Below are 19,653 nucleotides of genomic sequence, written 5' to 3'. Positions count from 1 at the left end.
AAGTTTAAAATAAATTACAAATGCAATTGATGAGATACGTTTAATTAACCCCAAAAAAATTGGTTGGCAACCAGTTCAGGGTGTCCCGCTTGCAAGTCCAAGAGTCTGTGACATTTACTCATTGTGCGGTTGCATGTCTCAGCCAACAGATGGCAGTGTACGCTAAATTCTGTGGTTTTGAAACAAAGCGAACCAAGGGAGAAAAAAAATGGACACAAGATGAAATGGAATTGAACTGTAACAAGAAATTTGACCTATCGAAAATTCCTTTGACTCGTGAAGATAAGCAGTACAGAGAATGGACGTATGGATGAACATTCCTTTGGGTCATTTTCACTCAAAACTGTATTTTATTCATTCTTGTTTTTGCTTGAACACATTGATTTTCAATGTAAACGATGCATGATAAACATGGAAAAATAATGCAAAAAATGTGAGGACAAATTTAAATGCATACTGCGCAATATTCTATCAACATACATTTCCATAAAACCTACAATGCAGAAAAATCGTTCCAAAACTGTGTACCTTTCTGGGCTGCTGATACCTTTCACCTTCAAAACTCTCCCTTGCTCTTCTCTTCTTCCTGAGCAACACCAACATCCATGAAATGCAGTGTAGACATAATGTGCTTTTTCTCCATAGTTTGCCCCTAAAACAAGCAATACCTTTTTCCTCACCAGCTTCTTCCAGGTCTTGCACCCTGCGTGTCCCTCGCTTCTCCATCTGCTCTTGCCCTCGCCCTGCCTCCGTACGACTATCTCCCTCTTTAACATACATTCAAATGTTTTATCAGGAAGTAGTTCAAAACCTTCAAAACAATGCATAAAGCAAACAAGACCATTGGCCCAATTTCTGGGCTGAATACATGAAATGTAGTCTTAGACTATAACCTGGCCATGTGCAGTGGGCCAAAGCAGATTTAAAAGTTAAGTGAATGGTGCAGTCTTGGAGACGTCAATAAATGTGGTCCAAAAGATGCTTATTCATATGGGCTCCTTAATCACCTGATCATGTTCTCACCTGCTTCATCTTGCTTTCTCTCTTTTTCCTCTCTCTCTATCCTCATCTGCCCCTCTTTGTGCTGTCAGCCAAAAAAAAAAAATACAAAGTCATTAAACAACAAAGGAACAAAAGCACTGTCTAGATCATGTAACAATCAGTGCTAGGATTACAGTTTTTCACCTATACACGGCTGACTTCTTACTTTAAGAATTCTAACGCATACCTATAGAAAAGCACTCTTTTGCAAACAGTGTTTCAGAAGGTGTACTGTCATTAACTCATTCACTCCCAAAGACGTTTTTAAACGTCTTTTTAGACTTGGTCCAGAATTGGCTGGTAATGAATGAGTTAAGCAGCATATTATGTTTGTGTATGTTTTTTTCTTTTTTCTTCTTTCTACCCACATTCTTGCTGCTGGAGGCTGTAAATTTCCCCAGTGTGGGACAAATAAAGGATATCTTATCTTATCTTATATTAGCAGGTTGGCTAACGTTAGCGCCAGATTTAGCTCATATTGTTGCGGTGATGAAAACGACCTTGTCTAATTAAATACTGGCAGCGTTTTTAAAAATAAAAATGAATGCCTCTTTCACACCCAAAATACATCCTATCTTGGCATGACATACTTCATGGTGACATGTCATATCAGATTCAGTGGGGGAAACAACTCTTAGCTTATGAGCTACGCAGCCATCAAGACGCCGCCCCGCGCCACAGGATAACCATTCAGACACATCCGATAATGGAGCTTTGCTGACTTTGACTGGAAAGGAGGGGAAAAGCTCAAATAAGGCATGATTGTTGGAATGTGTATCCTGATTTAGCTGAGGTAAATTGACTGACGATTTAGGTCTCTACAGAGAGAAAGAGAGAGAGACCTAAGGGGTGTTCACACGGCACACATTTGCTCCGGCGCTGCACCAATGTATTTTGTTGCGATATATTTTGCACAGCAGCAAATTGTGTGGAGCGTTCACACGTACAAAGCCGCTGAGCGTGTCAGCACCGGCACAGCGTCGGTGCAGCCCCTTGCGTTCACACGGCAGTTTCTGCAGCGGAGCAAAACGACAGAAAACAAATGAGCTGTCGTGTTGGTTCTTTTTAAAACGTATACACAACTCAAGCGACTACTGGACAGGCACGTCCTTCTCCTTCTCGGTCTCCGTGCCTTCTGCTCGAGAGTGACCGCCCCCGAAAACGTAAATCAACGATGACTTCAATGACATTCAGAAAAGCAAACATGTAATGCGCCAAACAGAAAATCAAGAGAGGGAATCGCAAAATAAATTATATGGGGGGCGGGGTGTTGTGAACACACAACAAAGGAACAAACTACACAAACAACTCCGAGACAGTCCAGTCTCCTACAAAAGGAAAGATGTTACCAGCCAAGTCTTGTGTCGTTATTAAACAAACACATGACGGAAGTCCGACAGAGCACGAAAGCAACGCGTTCTCGCCGTACTAAACTCTTCCCAAGCATTTGCTCTGGAGCAAATTTAACCCAGTTGCGTTCACACGTGCAAATTTACACCGGTGCTGCTTCGCAAGCAAGCATTTGCTCTGGAGCAAATTTTTAAACCACCTCCCTGAGGTGGATCAAATTTGGTCCGGTGTAAGCTGTTTTCCAGGGCTACGCCGGAGCTAATTTGCACGTGTGAACGCTCTACTGGGGCAGCCCCGGCGTAGCACCAGACCAAATCTTGCCGTGTGAACACCCCTCTAAATTGTCAATTTTAATACTTTTTAAAAAAAAATAAAATTTGGCTGAAAAAAGCAAGATAAATGGAACTAAACTAAACAAGGACATTCAGATGACGTTGGAATATTCCGGTTTGGTGGGTCATGTTGTTTTCAGTATTGTTTGTCTTCAGGCAGTACGGCCACCATCACAGATTCTTTACCGAAGTCGAAGACCGACGTGGAGTGGAAGGCCATGTTGGATAACACCACCAGATACTCGAATAGAGCAAACAGCGTGTAGACTGAGGACAGCAGAGGACGTAAGGTCAATAAGTGGACTTGTGCTATTTGCCATGTTCCTCTTTGAAAACTGTCATTAAAAAAACAAAAACAAAAAAAAAACATGGACCAGAATGTACACTTGCCAAAATTCCATCTAATGTCACAATTGTGAGTCAACCATCATCACTTTACAGTTATGTTCCACTTTGGAGGTTTTACTGTACTGTATCTATGCTCTCACTATATTGCGAGACAGATACATGTGAATGTGTAAAAAAAAAAAAAAACAGCCATGAACTTCGCCCAAGCCCAAAAAAGCCATCAATTCATAAAGGCTCACCTCCAGCCTCGCAGTGTGTGTTGTGGCGTTTGAAAAAGTATGCAGCAGCCCCACAGCAGCTCAGGTTGAACAGAAGCAATCGCAACTTCCACCTGTAGGAAATCAGCTCCTGACAGGGAAACATGTCGGATCATAATAAAAGCATTGAAGTAACGCTGCTTCCCAAACACAATCACTGGAAAGAGAAAATCTAAATACATCAACTGAAGTTGAATTTACCTCTTTGTGAACATTTTGCCTCTTGAGCACATACCACAACCTGCATGTAATCAGCATGTAGAGTTGCGAGCTCACAATGAACGTGAGGAAGCCGCCTTTGTGGACAGCTGCAGAGAGAAAAAAAACTGATATTATTCATATCTTATACACTTCACTTAAAATTCTTAGAGGTGTTGGAAAAGTCGCCAAATAAGCTGAAACACTGACTGTGCTTTTGCAAACGAGATCCACTCTGTTCACTGCCAGGTTGTCAGTTGAAGAAGTACAGAATGACAGTAATATACTTTGAAGTATGGAAATTGGGGGAAAAAAATAATCCTGTTTATCGATTAATCATCTACAGGCCTTTTCACACTGCACTTAACCCATTCATTGTGTATGTGCTGAGGGAGTGGGGCCACGGAATGCCGTGTCATGTCAAAGTGCAAAGGCAGTGCACCTCAAATTTAAAAACATTTTTAGTTGAGAGCAGCGTCGTGGTGACGTCAGAAAGCGTCTCCAGTTGGCAAGGGGGTGGCAGAGTGATTTTAACGTAAAAGTCGTGATTAAACTTTCTGAGCGCTGCTTGTCTCCTCCTTAAAATGAGCAACGGCAAGGTTTTCTTTTGCAACAATGACAGATACATCTTGCAGAGAGGTCGTCGACTGCTTGTCTAAACCAGCAGGAAAAGCCCCACTGACCAAGTTCAGTGTGAAAAGGCATTTTACTCACTGTATATCTCTGTGGACGCCACAAAAGTGAGAAGCAGCAGGGCGCAGTTTTCGGCCAGATTGCATGCAAACGCTAGCCAACTCAGGAGCAGCTCCGGAAGCTTGGCGGCAAAGCGTCCGCGGTAGAAATTGAAATAGATGGCGGCCAACAGGAACCGTGGCGCCGAGTGCAATCCGATGCAGAAGCGCCAGATGTACAGCTCCGGCACGCGGCTGATGGCGGCGCTGATTGATGGGAGGTAGTTGGACACCTGGTGGAGGAGACACACACAAATCAACTGCTTACAGTTCAATACAACTCAACACCACAACAGGACCAGTGATGGGAAGCAGGGTTGGGAAATTTTGGAAAAAATAATCACATACATGGTGCTGGAGTTCCAATGCTAATCCTTCCTTGCCCGTCGATATAACTTTACAAAAAAAGTTGCGGGTGTCCGTCCGTATGCCTACTTCTACTTTGGTACAGAGTGCTTTTGCCACTCTGGTCAGGACTTACATGACAGTGCGTGTAGTTGGCTTCTTCAAAATGGTATACGATTGAAATGAAGAGAGACACAAAAAGTCCAGTCACTGGGAGAAGAACCAAGCCTGTGAGAAAGGTCGTGAAGGGAAGATGGACGAGGGGCCGATCGCGGTCCAGGGTGCTGTATGGCAAGTGGAGCATCCTGGGTAATGGCAGAAAACAGAAAGCCAGTCAGCAGTTTAAGGGGACACGTTATGGAGAATTGACATTTTGAATAGCTTGTATAAAAATAGTTGGGTCTCTTATAAACTTCATATGTTGACACTGCCTTAAAATCTCCTTTCTGCATGAAATCGAATCGCGTCGACAACGACACAAGAAGAAACACAACATAACGTCAATGTTGAGCTGCGTCGTTCTCTACATTTGTAATCCGACTATGTGCGTAATGAAGTACAGGAATTAATTCGGGCATCATGTGCCTTAACCTATCTTCCCCTGACGTTACGAGACATCGCCGCGCACGACTCCTGAGTGTAAAAAAAACATTTAAATGTAAAATACGCACTTTTACTGCTCTGCGGCGTGTTTTCTCAAGTCATCCACAGCGTATTGTATATCCCCATCCGAAAACAAAAGTCCAGTTGGCTCTGGTTAGCTCGAAAGCTAACATAGCTTCGAACAAGAACTAGCTATTGTACTAAACCTAATAATAACTTCCGGTTAAAAAAAACTTTAACTACATTTTTGGACGTCTCCACCGCCGTTGTGCCTTGTTTACTACCAATTAAGCATTTAAACACTACGTTGGTCATAGTTCTGATTCCAACTAGTGTCCATCTCCGCTAAGAACCACTCCAACTCTGGTTTAAAAATAAAAGCGCTATGACAAAGAAACGGAAGCATTATATTCCTTTCACAATAAACGCTATAGTTCAAACAGGCTTTACAAAATACAGATAAATACAGCACATTACACAGAATGGGAAAACACAGTTTTAAATTGACAGGGTTTGGAAAAAAGAAGCATTATATCCCTCAAAACTGGAGGATGCAACCCAATGACATCCTGTAATCATTTCTAGAAGTGACCTATTGCAGGTTTGCTGTATGATACTAAAATACTAAATAGTATGATAATTGCAGTGCATTACAGAGACCTAAAACTTTTGTTATATAGGCCCAGTTTTAATTTCTTTCATTTTCAATTGTTTTAACCAATTACAGGGCTTTATTTCGGCTGCTCCATGACCATTTTTCTAAAATCTTGCATTTCATGAAATCATCTGTAGTGGCCTTTGATTATGTCACATTAAAATGCCTCTCAGTATCATAAAAGAAAGAAAAGACACTAAGTGAAAGGGGGATATTTGATACGAATAATGGAGTGGTTTGTCCATGTGTGACGTTGCCACACTTGACCATTCAGTGTGTGTGTGTGTGTGTGAGAGAGAGAGAGAGAGAGAGAGAGAGAGAGAGACAGAGAGAGAGAGAGAGAGACAGAGAGAGAGAGAGACAGAGAGACAGAGAGAGAGACAGAGAGACAGAGACAAACTCCTTTTGTACGCCAGATACTTCTTTCCATCACTTAATTCCTGAATTTTTTTGTTCTTTCTTACACAGTAGAGTACACAAAAAGGTTGATTCTGACTGAAGGGAAAGAAAATGATCAGAATGCTGAATAGATTTTACATTTCCAGTCACATAATGGAATTTTCAATCATTTGATGATTTCAGATAACAGTGTTTTGAGTCATGGCTTAGGTTATGGAAATTTTTTTATTTGTATCTCAAGGTACCACCGTATTAAAACCAATGAGAATCAATCAGCCCATCCTGATTTAACTTTTTTTCCATGATCTCGTTTTCAACCAATATTTTATGTAGAGTATTTTTCTTCAAGTGTATGAACAAAATGTACTTAACAGCGATGAAGAAATTCTCAGTTATATGAAAGTTGCATTTCTTTGTCATACATTTTGTTTGAGTTTGCAAAAAAAACAAAAAAAAAACAATTGCCATTTTTATAATTACCATAAAGCTGTGAGGGTGCAATACACACAGCTAACATTCAGCACGAATCAATGAAGTCTTTATTATTTTCTGGAACACACTACCACCCCCACCCCCACCCAAATTCACACACACACACACCATGATGGCCTCCGGATCGCCTCGCCACCGTCGCACGCCTCAGACTTTCGCCGCCGTGTTCCTCCTCCTGTCAGGTGAGATGCTGACTGATGACATCACGACAGCATCTGCGACGACATCAACAAAATCAACAAACGTATCGAACTAGAAGACTGAAAGAAGCTCTTTGTCTCCTTCAGATCAGGATCTTGACTTGCTGGGGTAGAATTCTTTTTGCATGCATTGTACATGACAGTTCAGTGTGATAGTGATTTGCACGCCTGCTTCTCACTTCTGTGGTACTGGGTTTGAATCTCATTTTCTTGCTGTCTGAAGTTTGCATGTTTTTTCTTGAGGTATTCCACCAGCTTCCTTCCACATTCCCAAAAACATGCATGTTGGCTTCATTGAAGACTGTAAATTGTCCATTGTTGTGAATATAAGTGCGCTGGCAACCAGTCCAGAGTGTAGTCAGCCTCTTGCCCAAAGTCAAAGCCTTGAAGGAGGCGGACAAGCACTTTTGAAAAGAAATGGATGGATGTTTCTGTAAACCAATTATCCAATTTAGCCGTATTATAAGTTATGTAAATAATATTTGCATCTCACCGCAGGTGGCGTTGCTCACGTTTCCTGTTTTAAAGTGACCGAAGGTGGCGTGGCCTCCCTCTCCTGTCAATACTCGGTGAAACGTTTCGGCTTGAGTCGGGTGTGCTGGGGCCGCGGCTGCGGGACCCTCTGGTGCAGCAACATCCTGATCCAGACTGATGAGAACGGTGTTATCTCCAAGGTGAAGGCTTGATCGAAGGTCTGCTGTAAAAAGACACTTTTCTGTCATTGGTTTATCATCAGTTTGTAATAAGATCACATAAAAAAAAAAAATCAATAAAACGCAAACCAACTGTGATCCTGCTGCAGACGGACGATCGCTACCGGCTGACGGGAGACGTCCTCGAAGGACAAATGGACCTCGACATCGCAGACGTGAGGCGGAGTGACAGCGGGCCGTACTGCTGCAGGGTGGACATCGACGGGCTGTTCAATGACAAGAAGGTGATCATGAACCTGAGGGTGGTCAAAGGTGTGTTACTTTGGGTAAAGGAAGACAAATGTGTTTAACTTGTTCATTTAGAGGTCTATCTGCAGGGCTGTCTTGTTTTCGTTTTATTTGTCTCTGTCAGCTTCGATCAACAATCCTACAACAACATTGTCAACAACATCAACCACGACAACACAAGTGACGGAAGTGTCGACTTCTGCAGGTGAGACAATTCCCAACAACATGATGAAAGTTGGCAGGTTGGATTTGCTTTCGCAAGCCGGATAAAATGATATGGTGGGTCAGATCTGGCCCATAAACCTTATTAAAGCTAAGAAGGTCAATTTAGCTGTGAATCCGTCATGGGTAAAGGATTGCATGTATTTCCCGGATTTTTATTCATCATCTACGGTCACATTTAAGGAAAAACTGTCAGTTGTGCACAACAATTGTTTTCAAAATTGTCTACTGGAGCGGCAGTGTTGTGTTTGTATTATAATGTTTCACCTATCTAACTAACTAGCAGGCTAAGTAGCGCGGTAGGTCGTCTATTTCTGTTCAATGTTTACCCAATGCACATAGTTATTCGTTTATATACGTGTTTTTAATTTCTTCTGTCCCTCTCTGTCACTTTTTTTTCCACTCTGCGTTTTGGCAGTTAACAGGCAAACGCTGCCGCGGTCACCTCAGCTGGACCTTGTCAAGAGGAACTCAACAATTCTCCACTCCACCACCATCACGGTGAGTAACATTATAGTATGACTTGTCATTTGCAGTAGAAGGAGTTTTGAAAATGAAGCACACTTTCGGGTTACGTTAAGGATCGAGACGCGTAGTAAGCAGTTAGTCTTGCGGGAACTTGTTTGCTAAAACTAGTTCAGCTTAGTTACTAGCAAAGATCCAGGTATAGGTAACCTACAGATAGAGAGATCAAGTTATGTAGGTAGTAACAAGATAAATAAGTTAAATAGCTAGCTACGATAGCTGGATTGTTAGACCAGTAGCTAGTTACGAAAACTAGTTTACAAAAACAGACTAAGTAGCCAGCAAAGATAGTTAGAAAATTGATAAAGTAGGTATGAAAATTGATAAGCTAAGTAACTGAGTTGAATACTGTAGATAATGAGACCAAGTAGCTAGTTATGAAAATTAGTTTGCGGAAGTAGATAATCTATGTAGCAAGCTAAAATGGAATAAGCAGCTCGCTACAAAAACTTGTTGTCTCTCAGGTGGTGAACCCTTCCGCAACACTCTCCCTTCACGTCAACGTTCCTGTCCTGTCACTCTCGCTCACCGTGCTGATAACGTTGGCTGCCGTTTTCATCTCTCTGGCCTTCAAGCGTACGTTTTCGTACTCATCATCGTCACCGTTATAGTCAGTGTGCTTCCTGAATGAAGAATGTGAACTGGAATGTTGAATGTTGTCTTTGCTCATGCAGGTGGGTTATACAGACGGAGCGGCTGGTGAGCACACCATTTTTTTTTTCCAAACCCACTCTATTCTGTGGGGTGTTCTAACTTTCGCCGACGTAAACATTAGGAGGATTGATGGAGGAAGCAGGATTTGATGGTAGATTTCTCTCTTTCAGTTTTTCAAGTGAGGAACCTCCTCACATCATCTACGAGATCAGGATGAGAAGACCTGTTCAGGAGAACATCTATACTCTTGACTAGACTCAATCACAAAACATCACCCATTGTTTTGACTATCTGATTTGTTACAGTACAGTACTTTTTTTTTTAAACAGCGTCAACTGAATTATGTTTTCTTGTTGTTGAACTGTGAATAAACCTACCTTTGGTCATAGGCTGCTGGTTATAAATTCATCAGTTCGGGTTAGAAAAATTTGAGAGAACTCTAGATGAATGTTTAAAGAGGATAATAAACTTGCACAAATGTTAGGGTTACGCTAACAAGAACCTCTTTTTAGATCGTAATTATGGGGAGAGGGGATTGTTATGTTACAAGATTAAAGTCACAAAGTTGTGATAATTAAGTTGAGTGGGGGGGGGGAATAATTCTATAAATACATATTTTAAAAAATGCACGGTGCATAAGAAAAATAATGATACAAGAATAATATCACAATGCTGGCGGAATTAGCGGTAAGTCATACGAGGGAAAAAAAATCTAAAACAATATATTTTTCCCCCAGAAAACTTTATGTTAAGAGTCGTGATATTTAGAGACTGGCATATTTTTCAAAGCAATTAAGTCGGTGCATTACGTGCATTGTGTGTGTATGTGTGCGTGCGTGCGTGTGTGATGGAAATGAAAACAACAACAAAGTGTCTTTACATAAAAAATAAAACCTGCAACGTGTTATCATAAACGACGAGAGTTCACTGTACTTTGTTCAGCTTGTATGCTCAACATCTTGTTCATTAAGATGATAGCCTGCGGGTCATTCCATTCATACCCGGAAGTCAGCACACTCACTCGTGTGTGTGTGTGTGTGTGTGTGTGTGTGCCTCTGTGCGTGTTCTGCACATTATCATTCACCTCGGGGTACTTAATTGTACGTCACCTCCTCACATACACACAGATAGTCTCGAAAAAATTTCCATCCTCAAACAGAATTCTCTCACTTTTATTCCTGCGGCCTATAGTAGACGGGCAATTAGATCTCAATTCATATTCCATATATTGTGTGGATGTGATCTGGATTCCTTTCAGCTATTTAAATTTAATATATTAAATGTACTATCAACAGTCAAGCATCCACTATGACGAGGGTAGAAAGCTATCTTCTATATCCGCTTCAAAGCGTGCCCTCATTAGAAGCTTTTGTCATGTAACTGTATCTAGACACAAGGATGACTCATTTTCCGCCAGCGATTCGTTTTCCCCAAAACTCAGAAGTGACTGTTGAGGGCAAACACCCACCAGGCACAAAAGTCGGTCGGGTGTCTAGAAATTGAGGGGCTTTTAGCTGTAAGTCAAATAGAGTGATGACAGTGTCAACAGATGAACGTCACAAAAGCTCTTTAAGTGAACTCCACCTTTGCGTCGAGTCATCATTCATGAGAGAATCTGCATCCCAACATGGCTTCAATCAAGTTGACGCTGGTGGCATGTGAGTAGAGTCTTATTATAGTACTGTAAAAATGATGCAGCGTGTGTTCAATTTGTTAACGAAAACGTGTGTGTTTGTGTTTCAGTGCTGGCCTTCACACTCTTAATGTCAGGTAAATGCAACTCGTATAAAGTTTTGTTTTGTTTTTTAAATTTTTTTATTAGGGAAAAATGCCTAGCAAAATGTGAGAGGGTTATTGTTGTATTGATGAGTTTGACTTAATGTCAAATATATGTCCAAAGTAATAAAAATGAAAGAGCAAGAACTTCAGGATAGTCAGGCATTGTTTTAGTGCATTTGTAGTGTATTTGAATTTTGTTTTAGTACTTTTCTGTTTAAGAAAGAAAATCCTGCAATGGTCACTGAAATAACATGAAACTGGCAAAAGTAATAATCAATACAAATGTACTGAACGATGTATTTACTATGAAACACAGAGGAGGTCCATTTATGTTCTGGGGCTGCTTTGGTCTATACGGCATATGATGCCGTGACGTCTTTGCAGCATGCAATGAAATCTCAAAACTATGAAGATTTTTCTTGAAGGAAAAGGTAACAATAATTTTGTCCCAGGCTTCAGATGTTAAAATTAAGTCTGTTTGCCCCCTCCCCCCCAAAAACCCCCCAAAACAAAACACAATTTGATGTCCTCCTGATCCGATTTGGTTTTGGCCTTCCAATCGGTTGTGCTTCTGAAATGAGTTATGCCTATTTATTTCCATTGATGCATATCAACAGTCACTGAAAAGCAATCAGGTCGTGGAATAAGGCAGAACTTCATTAGCAACTCAAGTCACAGCATATGCAAAATTAAAAAAAAATGAATAGTTATTTGTGTATTTGTGCAGCTTTTATAATCCTGATTAGAAGCATATGCTAACCTGTTGCGGTTTGCCTTGTGCAGTCAGTCCTGACTCCTCGTCCTCCTCCTCGTCTTCCTCAGAAGAGGAATCAGATGATGAACGTGAGGATGAATGTGGATCAGAAAATGAAGGAGCTGAAAGAGGAGAAAATGAAGAAGAATCTGAGGGAGAAAATGAAGATGGGTCTGAAGGAGGAGAAAATGAAAAAGAATCAAATGGAGGAGAAAACGAAGAAGCTGAAGGAGGAGAAAATGAAAAAGAATTAAATGGAGGAGAAAACGAAGGAGCTGAAGGAGGAAAAAATGAAACAGAATCAAATGGAGGAGAAAACGAAGGAGCTGAAGGAGGAGGAAATGGAGGGACTGAGCATGAAAACAAAGAGAGGTCAGTGCTGGCCAATATTTGTTCGTCTTTCCTGAATCTCTTACTCAAAATATTTACTCGAAACCCCGATCCACACAGTTGATTTTATTTTATTTATTTTTTTATTTGGATCAACTTAAAATTTTTGTGTTGAATGAACAAAATACAATTATGTGGAATCAACAGATTTCTAAACTCCTCAAAAATACGATGAAAAGGCTACCAGTTCCACTTATATAATTGTATTACATTAAACACAAAATAATGACATTCATCTTCGTTCCACTTTAGGAATGATTATGCAAGTGGAACAATTAATTGATGTAATTATCTTGCAGGTTTCCCAAAATCGATCAAGGAAAAGTTAGTCAAACCAAAGCACGGTACGCTTCCAGATCTTCGCTGAATATTCAGACATGAGAGAACCTCACACGTCGAGGAAAATAAAGCACACTATATCGTGTTCTAATTGCTATTGTTGCCTTACTTTTTTGCACTGCAGTTATGACAATGCCTGTCAAAATAACACCTGCCTCACTGCGGTCATCTGTGACGGTCAGACGGACACGATCAATTGTAGTAAGTCAAGTTCTAGTCCTTTTAAGATGTCAAATTGTCAAATTATCCCATAAATAACACCCCTTTTTCACTGTGCAGCTGCCCCTCAAATGATCGAAGTACATGTGGCCTCTTACGGGCGTCAGGGGAAAACGTTTTGCTGGTCGGCGGAAATGGAGGACACCAATCAGAATTTGAACTGCACCACCGACATTACTAGTCTTGTGGCTAACAGGTAAGGATGCGTGCAGAGTGGCACAAAGGCTACATTCTCAATTTTTGATGTTTTGTTTTTATCTGTAGATGTGAAGAGAGGTCTGTGTGCGACATCCCGTATTTCAACGGCACTCTGCCTATAGACCCTTGCCAAGGCACAGACAAGTACATATGGATTGGATACCAGTGTGTCTGACGGGTGAGTAAGATTTCATACAGCACATGCAGTGGTGGCTTGAATGGTATCATTGAGAGAAACAATAAAAAGGGACCCTAATATATAGCCTTGCAGAACGCCATTTTGAAATGGGCCCATCTCTCACAGTTTTCAAGCTACACCTTTTTGAAATAGTGATATCACAATAGAATATTTTATAGAAAAAAAACCCCTCTTGCGCCAAAAGGGGTAAGTGGACAACACACTTGGTAACAGAATTGGTAAGAGGATTTTATTTGAGTCAGTTTTAACTCAACAATTCAATTCTTATGTTTCCCATAGCTTTTATTAAACTGAATGAATCTTGTTGAAAACTCTTGTAATGTCTTGGGCGTGACTGCATTTGACATTGAGACAGCTAACAGCATTTTGCACAATTTTTTGTGTCTTACAGAATCAAGTTCAATCACTTGGGCGGATCCAAGATGAAAACTTTTCATTTTATCTAAAAATAAAAAAGCATACCCAGTAAAGTTAGCAAAAACTAACAAAACAAAACATTAACTCACTTTTGGTTTTGGTCGGTTAACGTTGAGACATAAGTCAATGGTGGTCATAACGTGTTTTAATAATTTACAGGAATTATGTACAAATTTAAAAACCGACAAAATAAAGAAGTGAATAAATAAAAATGGGTGTTCATTTTAAATGTCTAAGACAGTATTGTGCCGTTTTTTTTTCTTGATTTAACTGCAGCATTCAAGGTCCTCATCAAGTACCGCCTCCCCACTCAACCACAACCAGGTGTCATTAAACAAATTTGTTACCTCAAGTTATTTTGGGAGGATAAGACAGTCCATACCGCCTTCTCACCAGGAACGGGTCCATAGTGTCTTTTTTGTTTTGCCATTTCTGAGGAGAAAACAAACGCACATGAACATAATGCCCCCGTCGACATGACTGACAGCTGCTTGTCCCGATAGACTGAATCTTGACGAAAGCACACTAACTATTGGGGAGTGTCTGGTCAGTGACGGATTTGTAGTGTGACATCGGCCCAAGAACGAACAAAACTACAAATAGGTTGTGCAGTTTGACAGGCCTAGGCATCTCATATTATAATTTCTGCAGTTGTTGGTTTCTTTTCTTTCCTGTCTGGTCCAACTAGTATGCCCGGTTTGTAGAGTCACACCACGCGCAAGCGCACACACGTCACGTGTTCCGAAAACGTTGCACTGACATCTTCTTAATTAATTTCCAATATATTGAAATCACGCCTTGTGAGGATAAAGCGGATCGGTAAATGAATGAACGAATGAATGAATTAAATCACGCCAACGTCGGTATTATTCGCACGGAATGAAGCCTCTGTAAACTTGACGTGTTGCACGCATGCGTACTGCGTCGTCTCGGCGCCGGCCCAAAAGGAAGCTCCATATTTGGGCATGGTGATATCCGCCGCAGTCGGAGGAAACTCTATATTTGGGTTTAAGGGTTAGTTTTTTTTTTTTTTTTTAAACTGCAATAGACTGAAGGGCGGAAGTGCGCGCGTAATCACACACACACACACACGCACACAAACACACGCGCACGCACACACTTATATAAATGCACTCTGATCATTTTCTTTTACAGCACTACTGCTTTCTGGATTAATCATGTCTGCTTTTGAGTTATCAATGCTTTATATTTCTCAGCCGCAAGTAAGAAAAAATAAAATAAAATACCTCCTAAATGTTTAGAATCTTGCAGCGTTGCAGAGTGTCAATGAAGACCACATGGTGCATTGTTTTGGCGCTCCACATTTTTATTCTTTGTTCTGTTCAGAGGAAAATACATCTGGTATCAAATGCATTTGAACATACACACCTACACAGTAGGTAAACAAAATAAAAATCTATACAAAAATATTCATGTATGTATATCTATGTATATATATAAAATATATATTTATTTACATTCAGTTCAGTTCACAAGGTGTTTGTTTGGGGCATTTGTTGAATGAACTGTTGCTGGTTTGAGTTCTTTGCATCGATTGGAATCATTGTGATGATCATTGATAATATTAATCACAGTTCTTGAGGGATTCAACAAATGGGAAAGCTCAACAAATTTTGCATTTGTTGATAATTTACGGGTCCCAAACAGCCTGGTGAATTCCTGGGTTTAAGAGTTTGGTGTTCATTTTTTGCCTGAAAAAAGAAGGTGCGAGAGCCCATTCACAACTGCTTGCAGCTCGAATGTTTTACTTGTCCTGTTTGTGCTCAGTGAACAAATTGAGCAGACTGATGTCCGACTTAGCATATGTTGTGAAGTGAAGCGATGCTGGGCGGATGCTCTGATTGGGGGGGTGAGGAACAGCTGGAGGAGTAGAGTTTGGGGTAGCTCGGTAAGGAGGACGGGTTAAATATGGAAGGTGTGGGTGAAGAGGAGCTGTGAGCGGGCGAAGAGTAGGAAGAGGAGCAAGCCGAGGAGGAGATGGGAGGTGTGGCAGAGGCGGGGGGAGCGGGGATGGTATTGCGGTCCCGGTGCCTTTGGTGGATCTTGGTGTGCCGTTTGCGCTCGTCACTGCGGGCGAATTTGCGTCCACACTCAGCGCAGGCGAAGGGTTTCTCCCCCGTGTGGGTGCGGATGTGAGTGGTCAGGTGGTCGCTGCGGCTGAAACTGCGCATGCAGATGCGACACTGGAAGGGTTTCTGTCCCGTGTGCACCCGCACATGGCGGGTCAGCTCGTCCGAGCGTGAGAAGCGGCGGTCGCAACCATCCGCTGGGCACATATATGGACGCTCCTGAGAGGACGCTTTACCCTGCAACTTCCTCCTGCATGGTCTGCTGAGCTGGCAGGCGGGGGCGGTGAGAGGCTGGTTGGGCACGTGTGAAGAGGAGAAGGCCTTGATGGTAGAGAGCGGTGTGAGTGGCGGCTGTGGGAGATTCCCACCTTGTGACATCACAGGCTTCCGGTCCCGGTTTAGGAGCTCGGCATCCTGCGACTGAGGTAGGATGTAATCTGGGAGCATGGGCAGCCTAGAGGCCGGGTAGGCCGGAGGAGGTCCCTGCGACAGGTAGGGAGCCGGTTGATTGTCGAGGGTGTTGATGGCGGCGGTGGTGAATGTTGGTGCCACGGAGAAAATGGAGCCCACATCAGTGGAGACGCAGCTGAGAATCGGTTGGCTCAGTGTGGACGTCACCGAAGAAGAAGAGGAGGGAGCAGAAGGAGCAGCGACGCTGACCAAACCACTAAAGAGGCTGAGTAGAGGCTCCCGCCACAAGCTGGCGCTGGACGCAGAGGACGGCTCGAAGGTAAAGCGGCCGCTGTATGCTAGAGGGGGGATGCGGGGGGTCAGCGGCGGGAGGTTCTGCAGGTCGGCCAGTTCCGACAGAAGGTCTGAAACATAACAGGAGAGAACATCAGAACACTGGACGACTCTGCCAGGTGGCTCCAAGTGAGTCATAGAGGTGGAACTGTATATGCGCCTTTAAGAGGCAGGGCCTGGTGAGCTGGCGTGTGATGTTGGTGAGCCTGCTTGTGACTGTCTAGATGTGAGCTGTGGCTGACAGCAGCTCTAGCTTTTGTATGCTCATTGTGTTTGTGTTTTCTCAGGGTACAATAAATAGCTCAGAAAGAGCAGTGTGATTGTGGCTCTCTTTTCCAACATGTGGGGGCATTACAGTTAGGATGCAGTGAACCCCCACCACGAACAGCAAAACAAAAAATCTGCTTGTAACATTGACACCCACCTAGAAGGTTTGTATATGCAAAAAGGTGCCATGAGATGGCAACAAAGCCCTTTTTTTACTATTTGATACGTCATCATACTTGCTTGGCACCTAGATGGCGCCGGAGTAATGTATTTATATCAGGCATGGTTTGCTGAATTGAACTCTTTTTTTGTGTATTTTATGAATGGCAACAAGTTAACTGTGCTTTCTGCCATCTAATGTAAGAGCGTTAATATTGCTCTGTCTGTCAGGATACAGGTACAGTATGTCGCTGGCATACATAGATGAACATGGATGTAATATGTAAATAATGTCTTGAACCAGTTGAATAATCATCCACACCACAGTTTACAATCATTGCACTAAGGAAATGCTGCATATGATCTATTTTTCACCTTATGTAATATACTGTATGTGAGTTTTAGCTATTGCTGTAATTTGCAGGATTAATGAAGTCAATATAGTCAGTATGTCCTTAACTTTAATTAATGGTGTCGTGTATTAAGTGAAACGTCAGGTATGGTTTTAATGAGCAATTAGGACATTGTGTCAGACATTAACATACATTAAACAAATGCAGCCACCCACCTCCGTAGTCGCCGGTTTCCCCGCTCAGCAACCCTCCGCCCTCGGCGGCGTTCTGCAGAAGAAGCTGCAGCTCCTCCAGCTTCGGGTAGCCCTCCAGCGGGGACAAGACAGGTGGGAAGCTGGCCAAGGGCTCGGAGATCTGCAGGGCCGAGAGGAGCAGCTCCGCTTTAGTCGCGGCCATCTCTCTGGGGTTTGGCCGCTCCTGGTGCTCCGGGGCACCGGCACTCCGCTGTTGCCCGGGGACCGTGTGGGGGTACCGGACTTGCTTCTTATCGGGGCTCGGACCCTCGGAAGACGCCAACGCGGGTTTGGGTCTGGTCCGGGATCCCAAGGAGAGTCCCGGTGAACGGATAAGGTGACTATTTTTTGTAAATGAGGGGATGACAGTGCTTGTTTCCGGTTGGTGTTTTCACTTGTTGCGCACGGCGAATTTAACATGAGATCCGACAGGAGTCCTCTTTGAGGCTGGCTTTATATAGACTCCTGTCATGACGTAGATTACCAAATAAGGCAAGACGGAAGCCCATGTATGGGCAGAGCCGGGACTTTCCTGTTAGTCTGCCAAGTAAACTTCCGGGTATGAGCTTTTTCTTCGTAAATGCCGAATGACTTTCGCTACCAGATTTCCACCCATTTCGTAGACGGCTTGAGACAAACACTTATAGAAACCAAAACGGAACCATGCTTTATGTCTGGTTGGCGACGCTGTAGCTGCTTTAACTGTTGCTAACCGCCATGACCGGAAGTGACGGGGCCACGTCAACAACTTGGATTTGACCTACATCCTTTGTATTGCTCGCGTACGTCACCTTTTCCTTGGGCCATATATGGATGTCTTCCGTCTGGAAGCCTGACCCGGGAGGGAGACTCCTCCCTGCTATACGTCAGCTCAGGAAAAAAAAACACAATGACTGCAGTTTAACCCCGTAGATAAAATGAAAGCAACTGTCGCGTAAAATATATCATCAAGTACTGTGATTAGACGGTGTTGTAGAAGATGTAAATTAACATTTATCAAAGAAAGAGTGCTTGGAGGGTGCAAGTATCGATGCCACAGACTGCCATGCAGCGTGCCTGTTGGGCCAATCACGTCGTGAACCGGTTATACTTGCACAAAAAACAACTTTAACAAGCGATACATTTGAACATACAGTATTCTGCAATAGCCAAATGTGTTAGATATTGACGGCATCTTCTTAATATGACGTTCTTACTGTGGGGGAAAAACACACACACACACCACTCGTAAATGCGTACCCGTTGCGTCATGTTAATTGGTCCTTGGCCGCCGGTGGCGTCTCTCGTTTTTTTTTTTTTAAAGTCCTCGGCAAAATGTTTTCAGAAGCGTTCTCTTATTTCATGGTTAAATCAAGTGTTAGTTTGCATGTAGTACGACGACTCTTCCACCAGATGTTGTTGGAGAGTTAGTTTTAAACGACGACAATTGTGTACACCTTGAGTAGGCTGTGGGCAAAGTATGGCCCCTCCGTTCTTTAATCTGTGTCAAACCGGCTGCAATTATGGTTGCTTTAATTTAGTAATATTTCTCCTCAAATTTGTTATCCACCCATTAACAATTTTTGAGGCAAGGCACATATTTTACAAGGGGTGCCATAAAAGCTGCAGGACTCATGTTGCAAAAGATATATCAACCCCAAACTACACGTTTCTCTCTTCATCGTTGGCTTGACAATCAACCAGAATGTTATCATGAGATCCTCTGGTGTTTGCTTTGCTCAGTATGCGACAAGAGAAGACCTTATGGCAGGACAACTTGTGCCTACTCCGCCATGACACCTCTCACAATGCCCTGAGCACCTGACAGTTCCCGGCCGAGAAGAACATGGCCATGCTGGATGGAGCAATCTGGCACAGTGGTTGGGAATCAGCTGCACATTAGCTCAAGTTGAGCCGATGAGTTGCCTGCCAACAACACATAGGTCATCTTCATTGATCCTGCAAGAAAGTACTTGACTTTTTCAAAATTGTCCAAATGTAGATTTGAGTGGACCACTGATGAGTAGGATCAAAGTGATCAATATAGAAACAATCTACAGGGGGTAAGAGGAAAAATAGAGTAATAACTATGATTGATAACAATGTGTAATGCAGATCCTCATCCACACTCACTTAGCACAGCGCATAGGACAGACTGAACCAATTACTCTAGTCTTGACAATGTGTCCACAAATGCAAACTGCCAAGCTAAAGAATTCCAGCCGGGGAGGTTATTTCAA

General features: G+C 42.6%; 4 protein-coding genes and 2 long non-coding RNA genes across 18 annotated transcripts; 3 read left to right on the top strand and 3 right to left on the bottom strand.

Annotated features, from left to right (window-relative positions):
* Window positions 1-327: 327 nt before the first annotated feature.
* On the bottom strand, window positions 328-5,573 carry pgap2 (post-GPI attachment to proteins 2). Of its 8 annotated transcripts, none has more exons than XR_015103100.1 (9): window positions 5,449-5,573; window positions 4,739-4,907; window positions 4,241-4,490; window positions 3,530-3,636; window positions 3,311-3,419; window positions 2,910-2,990; window positions 1,024-1,084; window positions 681-767; window positions 439-586 (listed from the first exon to the last, which is right to left on the bottom strand). XR_015103100.1 is itself a non-coding variant. In XM_086131599.1 (8 exons), coding segments are annotated over exons 1-7 (774 nt in total). In that variant the 5' UTR covers window positions 5,451-5,573; the 3' UTR covers window positions 328-767; window positions 1,024-1,028. The 8 variants fall into 8 exon arrangements, 5 of the variants coding, with proteins under 5 accessions (XP_085987725.1, XP_085987726.1, XP_085987729.1 ...); XR_015103099.1 differs by having other exon boundaries at window positions 540-586; window positions 669-767; XM_086131599.1 differs by having other exon boundaries at window positions 328-767.
* A 1,259-nt stretch (window positions 5,574-6,832) lies between these two features.
* Window positions 6,833-14,437, bottom strand: LOC147193773 (uncharacterized). 5 transcript variants are annotated; one of them, XR_015103117.1, is made up of 6 exons: window positions 13,936-14,427; window positions 11,833-11,948; window positions 7,738-7,870; window positions 7,445-7,648; window positions 7,131-7,355; window positions 6,833-6,966 (listed from the first exon to the last, which is right to left on the bottom strand). It is a non-coding gene; the product is annotated as an uncharacterized LOC147193773 (long non-coding RNA). The 5 variants fall into 5 exon arrangements; XR_015103115.1 differs by lacking the exon at window positions 6,833-6,966 and having other exon boundaries at window positions 7,055-7,355; window positions 13,936-14,020; window positions 14,119-14,432; XR_015103116.1 differs by lacking the exon at window positions 6,833-6,966 and having other exon boundaries at window positions 7,055-7,355; window positions 7,734-7,870; window positions 13,936-14,437.
* Window positions 6,861-9,662, top strand: timd4 (T cell immunoglobulin and mucin domain containing 4). 2 transcript variants are annotated; one of them, XM_086131775.1, is made up of 8 exons: window positions 6,861-6,933; window positions 7,450-7,625; window positions 7,754-7,916; window positions 8,017-8,097; window positions 8,533-8,615; window positions 9,104-9,215; window positions 9,314-9,338; window positions 9,464-9,662. In XM_086131775.1, the coding sequence occupies exons 1-8, from the start codon at window positions 6,861-6,863 to the stop codon at window positions 9,546-9,548; spliced, it is 798 nt and encodes a 265-aa protein (XP_085987901.1). In that variant the 3' UTR covers window positions 9,549-9,662. The 2 variants fall into 2 exon arrangements, with proteins under 2 accessions (XP_085987901.1, XP_085987900.1); XM_086131774.1 differs by lacking the exon at window positions 6,861-6,933 and adding an exon at window positions 6,949-7,060.
* LOC147193775 (uncharacterized) lies at window positions 10,904-11,958 on the top strand. The gene is made up of 3 exons (XR_015103118.1): window positions 10,904-10,951; window positions 11,037-11,063; window positions 11,856-11,958. It is a non-coding gene; the product is annotated as an uncharacterized LOC147193775 (long non-coding RNA).
* LOC147193774 (L-rhamnose-binding lectin CSL3-like) lies at window positions 11,966-13,636 on the top strand (the record flags this gene model as incomplete). The annotated part of the gene is made up of 6 exons (XM_086131632.1): window positions 11,966-12,198; window positions 12,516-12,560; window positions 12,680-12,756; window positions 12,835-12,970; window positions 13,039-13,150; window positions 13,563-13,636. Coding segments are annotated over 5 exons (600 nt in total), but the record flags the coding sequence as incomplete, so codon positions are not given.
* Window positions 14,438-14,892: 455 nt separating the features above from the next.
* LOC147193772 (early growth response protein 1-like) lies at window positions 14,893-17,948 on the bottom strand. Its single transcript, XM_086130323.1, has 2 exons — window positions 17,417-17,948; window positions 14,893-16,493 (listed from the first exon to the last, which is right to left on the bottom strand). The coding sequence occupies exons 1-2, from the start codon at window positions 17,595-17,597 to the stop codon at window positions 15,406-15,408; spliced, it is 1,269 nt and encodes a 422-aa protein (XP_085986449.1). The 5' UTR covers window positions 17,598-17,948; the 3' UTR covers window positions 14,893-15,405.
* Window positions 17,949-19,653: the final 1,705 nt, after the last annotated feature.

The sequence above is a fragment of the Hippocampus guttulatus genome, chromosome 15 (assembly GCF_054856545.1).
Source record: "Hippocampus guttulatus isolate MCC_2025c chromosome 15, RoL_Hgut_1.0, whole genome shotgun sequence".
In the NCBI taxonomy this organism is placed as follows: Eukaryota; Metazoa; Chordata; class Actinopteri; order Syngnathiformes; family Syngnathidae; genus Hippocampus; species Hippocampus guttulatus.
The sequence above is the reverse complement of the archived record's forward strand: the minus strand, read 5'-3'. Positions and strand labels throughout refer to the sequence as shown.

Excerpts from the sequence above, each read along its gene's own strand:
- pgap2 (XM_086131599.1), bottom strand. Across the intron at positions 3,637-4,240 it reads GGCGTCCACAGAGATATACA|CTGTCCACAAAGGCGGCTTC; the intron begins GTGAGTAAAATG and ends TTCTCTCTGCAG. Across the intron at positions 3,420-3,529 it reads GGCAAAATGTTCACAAAGAG|GAGCTGATTTCCTACAGGTG; the intron begins GTAAATTCAACT and ends TTTCCCTGTCAG.
- LOC147193772 (XM_086130323.1), bottom strand. The coding sequence starts at position 17,597 with ATGGCCGCGACTAAAGCGGAGCTGCTCCTCTCGGCCCTGCAGATCTCC. Across the intron at positions 16,494-17,416 it reads GGAAACCGGCGACTACGGAG|ACCTTCTGTCGGAACTGGCC; the intron begins GTGGGTGGCTGC and ends GTTATGTTTCAG.
- timd4 (XM_086131774.1), top strand. The coding sequence starts at position 6,949 with ATGACATCACGACAGCATCTGCGACGACATCAACAAAATCAACAAACG. Across the intron at positions 9,216-9,313 it reads CATCTCTCTGGCCTTCAAGC|GTGGGTTATACAGACGGAGC; the intron begins GTACGTTTTCGT and ends TTGCTCATGCAG. Across the intron at positions 9,339-9,463 it reads TTATACAGACGGAGCGGCTG|TTTTTCAAGTGAGGAACCTC; the intron begins GTGAGCACACCA and ends TCTCTCTTTCAG.